The sequence below is a fragment of the Haliotis rubra genome, unplaced genomic scaffold (assembly GCF_003918875.1).
Source record: "Haliotis rubra isolate DU_JTF1 unplaced genomic scaffold, ASM391887v1 Scf63, whole genome shotgun sequence".
Taxonomy (NCBI): Eukaryota; Metazoa; Mollusca; class Gastropoda; order Lepetellida; family Haliotidae; genus Haliotis; species Haliotis rubra.
Window position 1 is genome coordinate 1,940,964 of NW_025767335.1, and position 15,117 is coordinate 1,956,080.

Sequence of the window (15,117 nt, forward strand, 5' to 3'; positions counted from 1 at the left end):
GAGGTCATGCTGCACTGACTACACAGGTCCCAACTAGGGAGGTCATGCTGCACTGACTACACAGGTCCCAACAGGGAGGTCATGCTGCACTGACTACACAGGTCCCAACAGGGAGGTCATGCTGCACTGACTACACAGGTCCCAACTAGGAGGTCATGCCAGGTCCCAACTAGGAGGTCATGCTGCACTGACTACACAGGTCCCAACTAGGAGGTCATGCTGCACTGACTACACAGGTCCCAACTGGGAGGTCATGACAGGTCCCAACTAGGTTATGCCAGGTCCCAACTAGGAGGTCATGTTGCACTGACTACACAGGTCCCAACTGGGAGGTCATGCTGCACTGACTACACAGGTCCCAACTGGGAGGTCATGCTGCACTGACTACACAGGTCCCAACTAGGAGGTCATGCTGCACTGACTACACAGGTCCCAACTGGGAGGTCATGCTGCACTGACTACACAGGTCCCAACTGGGAGGTCATGATGCACTGACTACACAGGTCCCAACTAGGAGGTCATGCTGCACTGACTACACAGGTCCCAACTGGGAGGTCATGCTGCACTGACTACACAGGTCCCAACTGGGAGGTCATGACAGGTCCCAACTACGTTATGCCAGGTCCCAACTAGGAGGTCATGCTGCACTGACTACACAGGCCCAAACTAGGAGGTCATGACCGGTCCCAACTAGGAGGTCATGCTGCACTGACTACACAGGTCCCAACTAGGAGGTCATGCTGCACTGACTACACAGGTCCCAACTGGGAGGTCATGACAGGTCCCAACTAGGTTATGCCAGGTCCCAACTAGGAGGTCATGCTGCACTGACTACACAGGTCCCAACTGGGAGGTCATGCTGCACTGACTGGCACAGGTCCCAACTAGGGAGGTCATGCTGCACTGACTACACAGGTCCCAACTGGGAGGTCATGCTGCACTGACTACACAGGTCCCAACTGGGAGGTCATGCTGCACTGACTACACAGGTCCCAACTAGGAGGTCATGCCAGGTCCCAACTAGGAGGTCATGCTGCACTGACTACACAGGTCCCAACTAGGAGGTCATGCTGCACTGACTACACAGGTCCCAACTGGGAGGTCATGCTGCACTGACTACACAGGTCCCAACTGGGAGGTCATGCTGCACTGACTACACAGGCCCAAACTAGGGAGGTCATGCTGCACTGACTACACAGGTCCCAACTAGGAGGTCATGCTGCACTGACTACACAGGTCCCAACTGGGAGGTCATGCTGCACTGACTACACAGGTCCCAACTGGGAGGTCATGCTGCACTGACTACACAGGTCCCAACTGGGAGGTCATGCTGCACTGACTACACAGGTCCCAACTAGGAGGTCATGCTGCACTGACTACACAGGTCCCAACTGGGAGGTCATGCTGCACTGACTACACAGGTCCCAACTGGGAGGTCATGCTGCACTGACTACACAGGTCCCAACTGGGAGGTCATGCTGCACTGACTACACAGGTCCCAACTAGGAGGTCATGCTGCACTGACTACAGACGTCCCAACTGGGAGGTCATGCTGCACTGACTACACAGGTCCCAACTGGAAGGTCATGCTGCACTGACTACCCAGGTCCCAAATGGGAGGTCATGCTGCACTGACTACACAGGTCCCAACTAGGAGGTCATGCTGCACTGACTACAGACGTCCCAACTAGGAGGCCATGCTCAACTGACTACAGAGGTCCCAACTAAGAGGTCATTCTGAACTGACCATTTGTCAATCACTGGCTTGTCTAGGCCAACTTCTGATACAACTGCTTACACAACCCCAGGGAGGGGTAATGAATGCATTACCTGTAAACTCACTCACTCACTCTAGTCCAGGTCCAGATCCACAAAGCGTTCGTAGCTCTACGGCATTTGTAAGCCTATGGAAAACTATAGAGTTACGACAGGTCGTAACGTTATGAATGCTTTGTGGATCGGGCCCCTGACTTTGATTACTACCAGACTGCCATCATACTGCTTGAACATTCCCAAGATTGGTGTTAAACAAACACACAACATACAACATTCAGTTCACTTTAAACTCACTTTGGGAATCAGTCTTGGCATTGTGCGATGTAGGTGAGGTGAGGTGAAATTGGGTTTAACGTGGAGTGCTTGAGAATATTTAAGCTCATATGGACGATGTGCATGCGTGTGTGTGTATATGTGCGGCTGCTTGTACTAGCCCAGACTGTAGCTGGTTTTATAGTGCTAGCCCACTGAGATACCATGCCGCAGTGAAGCATGAATACCCCACTCAGACACATTATACTGACTCGAGCCGACCAGTCCTTGTTGTACCCATTAATGCGGCCAGGCAGGGACCAACAAGTACCATATTTTAACGTCTTTTTGGTATGGCGCGGTCGGGGATCGAACCAGCGACCTTCGGCTCTCGGGTGGGCGGCTCTAACCACTACACCACGGAGGCGGTCAGCGATGTAGGGGTGTCACATATTTTATGTATGTCTGTCACAGCTGTGCCACTCAGCTGTGTGATGTAACTGTGTCATGTATGTCTCTCTGTCAAATCTGAGTCGCATAGCTGCAGGAGTCACTAAGTGCTTTGTCTCACTTCCACGAAGTAGGACTGTGTCCGTAACAAAGTCATGCTTCATAGACAGGTCAGCTGATGGGATGTCTGCCTGTCAGTGATAGCTGTGAATGGGAGGAAAGGGATCACTTGCATTATTAGTCATTATTAGTCATTATTAGTCATCATTAGTCATCATTAGTCATCATCATTTAGCTTTGTGTGCATGTGTACCCGTGTGTCTTGTTATATCTGAAATCAGTTCTCCCATTTACTTACTAAATTATTTAATAAATAAGTATGTACGTAAATAAATAAATAAAATAAATAAATAAAAGGGTGCAATATGCATATATATATAATTTTCTTTAGTGTAACTGATATAATAAACACAATCTGAGCCCACTTCACAAAGTTATCTTAGCGCTTAGATCATCATAAACGTATACTTTAAGTATGGGAGTTACAATAATCTAAATGCAAAGTTTGTTTTGTGTAAGCAGACCCAGATTACTGACAGAATTGTATCAATACTCACACTAAAAGAGTATTTAAGTCTAGTGGTTATGCTAACATAACATGGAAATGAGTGAGCGAGCGAGGTTAGGTTTACGCCGCACTCAGCAATATTCCAGATGTATGGCGGCGGTCTGTAAACAATCAAGCCTAGACCAGACAATCCAGTGATCAACAGCATGACCATCGATCTGCGCAATTGGGATACGATGACATGTGTCAACCCAGTCAGCGAGCCTGACCACCCCATCCCGTTAGTCGCCTCTTACGACAAGCATAGTCTCCTTTTGTGGCAAGCAATGGTTGCTGAAGACCTATTCTACCCCAGATCTTCACGGTCGACCTGGACTAGACGATCCATTGATTGACGTCACAGACATGCATGCACTAAAGTCTTCAGCAATGTGTGGCTTAAATTTGTAGTGTAATGTTTGATGACTGATGTTGAGAGATTATGACTTTAAGGTAACACTCTTTTATATTAAAGGTTTAGCATGCTGTTTAATGTCACATTCCATATAGTCAAGCGTTATGTAATGATAGTGTGTGGACCGGTGATTGATATTGCGAGCTACTATCCTCGCTGTTGTGGTCAGATGACATACAGACCCGTGAAGATCGGGGTTAGAATTGTCATAATAGGCGACTAACGGGATCAGGTGGTCAGGCTGCCTGACATGGTTGACATGTCATCGTATCCCAGTTGCGTAGCTCGATACTGATGCTGTTAACCACTGGATTGTCCACAGGTCCAGACTCGATTATTTACAGACCGCCGCCTTACAGGTGGAATATTGCTGAGTGCGGCGTAAAACTAAACTCACTCACTCAGATGACATACAATCAACAATATCACAAAACGTGATCACTTGATCCACTAACTGGCCTCCAAAGACAAGCTCAATCATCCTGCACACAAACAAACATGCATGTAAACTATGATGAGATCTAATAAAGCAGCTTCCATAATGGATGGCATTATGTTTCTTGAATATCATCTCCAACCAAAAACGTCCACTTAATAAACACTCTTTTAAAAGCATGTCCAAGCTAGGCCCCACACTGCAAGGGATTTCTTGACTGTGCACAATGTTGCAATTTTTTAAAAGCCAGGCTCTCTAATGAGTGAGTGACATCTTCCCAAATCAAGGGAGTTAATTAAAGTCCAGTTTCCACCCTTATGAAATTGACATGTGTTTCGTAAAATGCCCTGCCCTGCACAATTTGCAAATAGAAGCAACAAAACGCTTTCCACATCCATAAGAAACCTCCATATTAAAGAGTCGATTGTACAATTATGACAAAAACATGCTGGGGCGTTAGGAGATATTTTCCATATCTTTTCAATTTTCTTATCAACGTCAGCTCCAGTAATTCGATGCACTTTGTGAAGTAAGTCCTGTATCATTACAAAACAGATCTTGACTACCACTCAGATCATCTGGACCAGGAGCCTGTCTTGTAGGAAGCAAATACATGGATAATGATTGGAGGAACAAGATTGGCTCGACACAGAAGGGACATAACTCTTAATAGCCACCATTGGTGCTATGAAAGGTATGGGTGGAAACTGGATGTTTGTCAGTTTATTCCCTATCCTACTGAAGAGTGTGTGATCGAACATGATTTTACCCGCTTTTCAGCAATATTCCAGCGATATATTACTGATCATGGTGAAACTAATATTCTGTATTTTGGTGAAACTTATATTCTGTGTTTATATTTTCCTAATATCTGAATCCTAATATATCGCTTGTAGTGGTAATAATTAATACTGAAGGTGTGTATAAATTATTACTCCATGATAATACCATAAGCTCACTTGGACCTATGTTCTGGATCAGGTAAATACTCACTGAAACATAAATTAAACCCACTGCCTCTAGACATTACATGGCCGAAACTAAAACTGTGCAACATTTCTACAGCTCATTGTAGCAACTTCCGATCAGATCTTTCATCAAATTCTATGCAAGCTTTCGTTGTTTGTTTATTGTTTAATGCTGCACTAAGCAATATTCCAGCTATATAGCGGCAGTCTGTAAATAATCTGGACCAGACAATTCAGTGATCAACATCATGAGCATCGCTCTACGCAATTGGGATATGCATTAACTAAGTCAGCAAGCATTACCACTTGATCCTGTTTGTCGCCTCTTACAACATGGGTTACTGGCCAATCTGCACTGCCATTATGCTACAGTGTTAAAAGAACAGAACTCAAACACTCTGAATACTAGAGATGTCACGATACATAAGTTTCATGAATCGATACGTATCACGATACCCATGTCACGATTCGATACGTATCACGATACCTATTTTCGCGGCATTATTGCGTAAACTTAGTTACATTTTGAACATTAATATTTCATATTTTATAATTGTCCATGAAAGATCAACATTTTTTATTATCAGAGCTTAAAAGTTCTATTTTCTCATCTTTGTGCATGAAAAATAATCATTTATAACTCTCATAACATAAAAAAACATGATACAATTGCAAAATGTAAACGATAAATAAACATATTTAAACCAATACTTTCAAAACTAAATATTGATACAGTTTTGAACGTATCGATAATTGTATCGTCTTAGAAAAGTATTGATGTATAGATGTATTGTGGCATACCTACTGAATACATTGAAATACACCCACTGAGTCACAGTGAGTGTCAAATGGTGAAAGGCTCAACTGATCAAAATAATTAAAAGGGATAGTCCTTGTAAATCCCACTGATATCAGTTTGTTATGTGCCCACAGGATGGTGTATTGGACTTTACACAAACATTCAGCTGGTAGAATTCTATACATCCTGCTATGACTGCATACATCTACTGTATATGAAACAGATCATGAGATTGATCAATGTACCAGAAACAACATGCTTTCTCAATTGTTCAGGATCGGACTCATATTTAATGATATAAGCACGATAAAGAGTCTGAAACTCCAAGAGAATATTTTGATCATGGCAATTTTAACCATAATATGGGGAAATAGCACTCACAGACTTCAAGGCCCATGTCTGACAAGCAATGTTTCACATGCACAGGTGTGTCTGCAATTTTCACTCAAATGGCCAGCTATGTCTCTCACAAACATGTTTTTGAATGTTTCACACCCTTTGCTAGCTGTTTCTCACAAGTATATGAGTGTCTGTATGTTTCACACAATTTGCTGGCTTTGTCATTAACAACGCAAATGTGTCTATATATTTCACGAATATTGTTATCAATGTCTCTTATAAACGTGTCTAAATTTTCCTGCAATTTGCCTTGCAATGTCTCACACAATAGGGATCTGTGAATAGTCAAAAAACTTTGCCACATGTGTCTGAATATTTCACACATAGCTAGGAATCTCTCTCACATGTGTGTCTGAATGTTTCACACACCTGTTTAGCTATGTCCCTCACAAATATAGGTGTGTCCGTGTCACAGATGGATCGGAGTCCAGGTTCAACAATATCTGGAGCTGTTTTTGTAAGAAGCAGCAAGCATTCAGTTGCCGATCTCGTCATTTCATCTTTCACACACTGGGGAGTTATAGTTTCGTCAGCCCCAACGTCATACAGAAACTTGAGAAGACATTTCAGCAAGACAATGGCATGAACTGGGATCCTTGGCCAGACAGTCAGCAGCAGAGACTTCAAGATTGACAACCCATTCAACCTGGAGGTCTCTTCAGGCCCATCATAAATTTCAAGGTAGCTGGAAACAAGGTTCACGAGGCTAGCCATGTGGCAGACGGCATTGATGCCCATGACATCAATGAAGGCTGGTATGTGAGCTGTGAGTGAACGTCTCAGGTGGATGTTGTTTTCCATTTCTGAATCGTGAATTATCATCTTGAAGATTTCGTCATGCCTGAAACAAAGCAGACATCTTGATTATTGTAAATATAGAAAACTAAGCTCCTGCCTCTAACCACATACTTGGGAACTGATCACCTTTCAACACCATGGTGCACACCAAAGCCAACTGGCGACATCATGTAACTTTCAAGATATTTAAAAAGTCACAAATGAGTTTTACTGAAATCAGAGCAGTTCATACTTTCAGTGTGGCTTATAGACTGGTTTGCATAATTATAGTACAAAAATATTACCTACTTACAACCTGAGTTAGTGAGTGAGTGAGTTTAGTTTTACGCCGCACTCAGCAATATTCCAGCTATATGGCGGTGGTCTGTAAATAATCGAGTCTGGACCAGACAATCCAGTGATCAACAGCATGAGCATCGATCTACGCAATTAGGATACAATGACATGTGTCAACCCAGTCAGCAAGCCTGACCACCCGATTCTGTTAGTCGCCTCTTACGACAAGCATGGGTTACTGAAGACCAATTCTAACCTGGATCTTCACGGGTACTTACAACCTCAAAGTGGGGAGAGTGAATGTATAACGTACGTATAAGTCTGCAGAATAATGTCATGTTGGTAAAAGTGACAAACTTACTTTATGAGTGACCATCACTGTGACCTTGACCTTTTGTGGAGATTACTCACAACCAAAAGTGTTTCAAGGCTATAATCTAGAGAATGACATGCCAACATGATTTCACAGGGTTATAAAGGAGATGATATGATATTCTAAACAAATCAAAGCATCATGTGGTTTCTTAGATTAATTTGCATATACTATGCACTAGTGGTGTTCCGATTAATTGAAATAATCGAAGATTGGTAGCAGTGACCAAACGACCAAGCAATTAATCACATTTTATCATAGTCGAACATAAACAAACTACTGTTTTAGTGTTTGAAACACTTGACAATGGAACATATCATAGAAGTTGTCAGGGCCTGAAAACATGTTTAATTCTTAGAAAACTCACTTCACTTACTGAAAAGTCATGTCTGAATATTTCTTGAAGACTCCAGGAAGTTTATGTTCATTATATATTAGTCATCACTTTAAAGTAGCAAGTTGCATTATTTTACACTGGATGTGAAGTTTGCAAATGCAATTTGCACAGTTTGGCACAAAACAAAAAGCAACAGAGAACATGTTTACCCATTTTGTTCTGGGGAAGTAGGGGGGGTTCATCAATTTTGTACACATCTGTTGGTGGGGGTCAGCAATTGTGTACATGTAAATATTAATTAATTATGCTTAAAATTTATGGAAAGGGGGTGGTCATTGATTTTGTACATGATATGCAGGGGTTGTCACTTACTTTGTACATAAATGTTGGGGTGGGGTGGGGTGGGGAGAGACATTCACTTTGCACCGGTACATGCTTTCTCCATAAAAATCATTATCACCCCCCTAACCATAAATTATGAACGGTCCCTTATGATTTTTGTCAGCAAGACATCCTTTGTTCCCATGGTTCTCCACATGCAGTTGACTGTCAGTTTATTCCAAAATGTCCACATTATCAAAGATCCTCATGGTTCCATGTCTTGAATTTATGTAAATGATACTTTATTATACAATGAACCTTAAACCCCCTGAAGCAACACAAACTAACGGCTGACTTCAAAATACTGACATTATATATTCCATTTGTGCAATTGTACATTATGTATAGCACTATCTCACACAAAGTGTACCAATTAATTACCTGGAGAGGTATTTACATAAGCAGGTTTTGCATTTTTACTGACCCAGATTTCTTTGGAAATAAAACTATGTCGAAACCAAACTAATGTCTCTCTTCATGTCTCCTTTTAGAGGACACAACAATTTCCTAAACCCATAGAAAACCCTTACTCTAACTGTGTAGTTATATTACAAGGCCTATACAGATATGTATTGTAAGTCCAGCTCATTCGATGGTTGTTCAATATCCAATATGCTATATACTCTTTTGTGCATTGTTAATTTTCATCCATTACCATTGATTATGATGTATAAATGCAAATTTTGACATATATATGCTTAACATGTTTCAGGATGTTTCTGATATGCATCTAGGAACCTGTTTATTGATCCTCTATATGAAAATAGAAAAGCAATAATTTCAACTGGACAAAAGTTCCCTGACCCCTGAAGTACAAGGAAATAGGTCACACCTTCTCATCATTATCGACAAACAGACTGTCATTATTTCCTTGAAAAACTGTGCATACGAAAATAGATTACATGATTTCATAAATTTTCTGTTACATACAGACCTGTTACAAACAGACATAAATTATTTTCATGACCAGGACACAGACAACATTCAACAAAGTAGTACACAAATTTATAGACAGACAGACACAGACAGACTGACAGACTGACCAGACAGACACAGACAGACTTTTTCATTGGGTCAACAACCAAAGTAGTACACAAATTATCAGATGAGACAGGCAGAGACCAGACAGACACAGACAGACTTTTTCAGACAGACTGACAGACAGACAGACAGACAGACTGACAGACAGACTTTTCATTGGGTCAACAACCAAAGTAGTACACAAATTATCAGAGACAGACAGACAGACACAGACAGACACAGACTGACCAGTACACAAATTATGAGACAGACAGACTGACCAGACAGACACAGACAGACTTTTTCATTGGGTCAACAACCAAAGTAGTACACAAATTATGAGACAGACAGACACACACAGACTGACCAGACAGACTGACCAGACAGACACAGACAGACTTTTTCATTGGGTCAACAACCAAAGGAGTACACAAATTATGAGACAGACAGACAGACAGACAAGACAGACACAGACAGATTTTTTCATTGGGTCAACAACCATAGGAGTACATTAATAACAATATGACATACAGGATAAAAGCATCACATGACCCCCTCCAACATTGATAGCATACACTTCTACCGAAGCCAAATTTTTCACGTTTATTCATAACACAATAGAGCTGTTATCACATGACCATGTTCAATACTATCTTTCAATTTAGATTTTGTAATAGTTATATAAACTGACACATTATAGGATAAGTCCTATAGTTAATGGTACACACCTACCATTATCTAGCACACAAACATACAATGCCTCCTTAGATGATGTTAAAGTCAACAGTAATGATCAAAAGCCTTCTTTGTTGTATGTACATTCTGCCGGTATGTATAAACCTTTATACAACCAACACATATTTTATCCATGTGTGTTGTCGCTACTAAGCAAACAGTTGAACATAGCAGTGTCACCCTGTCCAGTCAAAATTAATAATAGTCCGATATAGTGGTGGTCCGATTAATTGAAATAATCGAAGATTGGTCACAATGACTAAACGACCAAGCAATCCATTATGTTTTCTCAAACAATTCACAAACAATTCTGGAACATTTGTTTGCATTAACAATATTTTTCACAAGGTTGGTTTTGTCTGTTACATTTCATAAACATTACAAGCTCGTTCCAAGTCAGGATTGAATTTATCTTAAAGACTCCAGGAAATTTATGTTCCTAACATACTAGTCATCCTTTAAAGATGTGAAATTTGCACATGGATTTTGTGGAATTTGCAAAAAGACTCATAAGAACTACATGTTTTTTCTTTGTTTATTGTGCAGTAACAAACATAACCAGAAAAATTTGATAAATGATGCTGACCAATTATTTTCGATGATTTATCGGTTGTAATGAACCAATCATCAATTATGAGATTTTATCCAATTCCCAACACTAGTCCTATATATGCAGCATATATCTATCGCACATTGTTTTTTCTGTTGTAAGAGGTTTTCACAATTTACGATGATATGTTTTCTACAGTCTGCTCAGAGCATATCCAGTGAAGGTGTGCATCCACCCACCCCCATCACCCCCCCAAATTTCCCTGAGGAGCATCTCCATCTAAACTCTGCACTTCATGATTTATGTGCACCCCTACTTCTCCAAAATCCCAGATCCACCCCTGCCGCTACTGTAGTGTCGTACAGTCCACAGATTACAGGATCTGGTAAGGTTAATGTCGGATATAACATGGATGATGTGTACTATTTGTCTGGAGGATATCACATGTTATTTTTCACAGATGATGCATATGCATAGCATCTCGACCAAGTTGAGTAGACCTGTACTCGACCAACTCGATCTAATTATCACCTAAACTTGATGTTTTTTCAACCTATTCTTGACCTGGTCTCAGAGAACATTTTTGACATGTCAAAAAATTTCAAAAACTTGGTTGACCTCACTCAACCTTACTCAACTTCAGGTCGAGTAGGTCAAGTAGAGAAGGTCGGCACTGGGACCACCCCATGAGTCATATTGTCAATTCAGCCACTAATGAACAACATTAAACAGTGATCTGGGTTTGAATTGGTCTGCAGGAAATCATGCTTGTTGTAAGGGGTGGGATCAGACTCATCGAGTCACTAGATTGTCTGGTTCAGACTTGATTATTTACAGACAGTTGTCATATAGCTGGAATATTGTTGAGTACAACATTTAACAACAAACAATAAGTATCACACTGTACTAATGTGTTAGTTGTCAGACCATTTACACACAAATTACCTGCTCATATCTCTGGAATGTGCTGTGGCTGCTGCTCTCTCCACAACACGGAGGATAAAGAGCAGGGCAGGGTGAAGGACTGTCATCAAGGTGGCATGCTTTGTGTAGAGTTGGTGTTTCAAGGCTTCATACACGACATCAGCCCGACCATACCATCGCAGTTCCTCATGGGATACATTCTGCATGATGTGGTGCAAACACCTCACGCCGACAATCTTGCTCTCGACCGCGAAATCGTCCACCATATTGAGAGGCAAGGGTAGCACCTGTCCCAGGTACTCACTGAGGTAGGGAGACTTGGTGTGAAGCAGCACCCACACAAAGGAAGCAACAGAAACAGGATAGTTCCGCCACCTATCCTTCGTCAGCGCTTGTTGTACTATTGCCAGGTACTGACTGTACAAGGAGTCTGCTGGATTTGGGAGATCATGTTTGCCTCCTGTCAAGCTAACCTGCAGGAAGACAAGAAAACGCAGCCATATAATCACATCAACATTGTCAAGTAAACAGCAGAACAGCCATGGTATTAAGATTATACTGATATACATAGATTAGTCAACTGATCATGATTGACACAGCATGATTGATGTGTAATACACTGACACTGCATGATTGATGTGTAATACTTTTATTGACACCTCATGATTGATGTGTAATACTGTTATTGACACTGCATGATTGATGTGTAATACACTGACACTGCATGATTGATGTGTAATACTGTTATTGACACTGCATGATTGATGTGTAATACTGTTATTGACACTGCATGGTCGATGTATTACTTTGATTGACACCGCATGATTGATGTGTAATACTTTGATTCTGATAGGCATTGATTGACTCTGATTTGCAATACTTAGACTTACTACCGTGAGCATTATACCTGCAGATATTCCCACCTCGCCTGAAGAAACACCCACCTGGAGAAGATCGGAGTACTCGTCAACTCCGTACAGTGATTTCAACTGATTCAGCACCTGTTTGGCCTTGAGGACGGAGCTGTTGCTGGTCCACAGATTTTTCACCACATTCCCTGAGACCAAGTGCAATAGATGTGGACTTATCTTTCTCAGTGTCTTTCCACCTGCCACATCCTCAGGTGGCACGTACTTCAGTAAGCAGTGTAAACTCTCTAAAACATTCTCCGACAGGGAAGCTCTTCCTCGGAAGACGTCCTTGGTATATTCTGAAGGTTCGACGTCAGATATCTCACAAACGGCGGCTCTGTCAATTAACTGATTTAATGTTTCATGTATTAACACAGAGCCGAAGCAAGATACAATATACGTGTTTTCGGCCTTTTCTACTTGCTTGTTGAAATTTGTCAATTCAGGCAGAAACTGCTCTTCGTTCGTTTCATTCAAGACTAATTTTAGTCTCTCGTGTAATGTCTTTCCCGAGAATGGATTTCCGTTCATTGTAATGAGGTCATATGTTGTTGAAATTAACAAAACACACTCCTTGCAGTCAGATCAAAACACTGCACATGCTGTCATCGCTCGCATGCCCGCCTAAACGACGCCTAGTGGCGCAAAGAGTAGTAATAGAGTTACCTCCCCTATTACTATCACCTCATGTTTGAGGGTTTACCAAAGGTTCACTTTATATTCCTTTTCTGCATTATCATTCGTTTTGACTGAGATTTTCTATGCTGTGCTGTGACATTAATGCCAATGACTAAAATCGTAAAACTGTGTGATTACAAGTGACCAGCAATTACAATGAAAAAATTATGTAAATTTAAGTTAGGGACCGTTCATAGATAGTGATGATGGTTTTATGGAAAAGCATGTACAATGTGAATGACACCCTAACATTTATGTACAAAGTAATTGAAACACCCCACCCCACCCCACCCCACCCCACCCGCATGTCATGTACAAAATCAATTACCCCCACCCCTTCCCGTAATTTTCAAGCATACTTTTCAATGTTTTTATGTATAAAATTGCTGAAATTAAACGTAACAGGATTAAGGTCGAGACCAACAAATAACAAGGAAATGTTACATAACTAGTTTAAGCAATCAACACTTATCTATTCAAAGTAATTGCAATGGCAGTTCACAATAAGGCGGAAGTCCAGCATTCAGAGGTAGTTGAATGGCAGTGGCAATCGCTGTATGAATTAATTTTGAAAAGTCACTAGCCAGGAGGGCTAGTTAGGTAAATTGTTGCTAGCCCACATCATACTTCACTGGCCCTGCAAAATATCAATATCAAAATGCACATCGGTCAGAATTGGTGAGTTGGTAACTGAAGATGTTAAACGTTACATTTGTTTTGTAATGGTTCCTCACCTCTTTTGTGCAAGGCTGTTAACATTTTCTATATAGCATCTTCGTGTGACAAGAGATCATAAATATTCAGGAAACTGTTGCGGGTGGATTTTTTAAAACCTTAATAACTGACTTCATCATATTCATGTGCATATTTCTCGTACTTGTGGATCATATCAATCATGTATTCTTGGCTCTCTTCATACCCTATAGGATCATTCTACATGTGAAACGGATGCAAATGCTGCTTGAATATTGCTGCGTTTTGGCGATTGATATTGCTATGTGTAAACAGAAAATGGAAAAAAGTTATTTAGCAAGCAAAACTGTTAACAAAGATAATTTGAGATGTTCCTAAACATTTTTTCACAATATCAAAGACACGTTTTACTTGTTTTCACTAATGCAAATCAGCAGAAAATGTTTTAAAGACTGAAATCAAAGGAATGATTATTTTACACTTTTACACACTCTACAACAGTTGTTTCTTGTTTTAATAGTTGAAAAATGGCGACTTTTAAATGGTTTATCATTGTCCCAAAGCAGAATTTTATTTCAACTTTTCTTTTGGACATCAAATTCACTGTTATTGGTTTATTTCGGCATGGACGAATATAGGACAATTACAATCTTCTGAAAAAGATGCATTTCACCTAAATATGAATGCATTTGAGAATTATTTTTTCGTGATTTGCATAAAGCTGTGTTGTTAAGCTTTTAGGTAAACTAATACCTTCTAACACATCTCTGATAATTGTTTGATCTGCATTCTAGAAGTTGGTGAGTCAACAAAGGAAACATACAACTTTATGGATGACAACTTCTGGTTTATTTGCTTTTGAGCAACGTTTCGATGTAGATTCTTACACCGTTATCAAACGTTTCGATGTAGATTCTTACACCGTTATCAAACGTTTCGATGTAGATTCTTACACCGTTATCAAACGTTTCGATGTAGATTCTTACACCGTTATCAAACGTTTCGATGTAGATTCTTACATCGTTATCAAACGTTTCGATGTAGATTCTTACACCGTTATCAAACGTTTCGATGTAGATTCTTACACCGTTATCAAACGTTTCGATGTAGATTCTTACACCGTTATCAAAAACGATGTAGATTCTTACACCGTTATCAAACGTTTCGATGTAGATTCTTACATCGATTATCAAACGTTTCAAACGTTTCGATGTAGATTCTTACATCGTTATCAAACGTTTCGATGTAGATTCTTACACCGTTATCAAACGTTTCGATGTAGATTCTTACACCGTTATCAAACGTTTCGATGTAGATTCTTACAACGTTATCAAACGTT

At 40.6% G+C, this 15,117-nt stretch overlaps 1 protein-coding gene across 1 annotated transcript; it reads right to left on the minus strand.

The window, feature by feature from the left end:
- Positions 1 to 5,466: 5,466 nt before the first annotated feature.
- Positions 5,467 to 13,031, minus strand: LOC124256568 (TELO2-interacting protein 2-like). The gene is made up of 3 exons (XM_046690552.1): positions 12,441 to 13,031; positions 11,518 to 11,969; positions 5,467 to 6,943 (listed from the first exon to the last, which is right to left on the minus strand). The coding sequence occupies exons 1-3, from the start codon at positions 12,936 to 12,938 to the stop codon at positions 6,430 to 6,432; spliced, it is 1,464 nt and encodes a 487-aa protein (XP_046546508.1). The 5' UTR covers positions 12,939 to 13,031; the 3' UTR covers positions 5,467 to 6,429.
- Between the last annotated feature and the right edge of the window lie 2,086 nt (positions 13,032 to 15,117).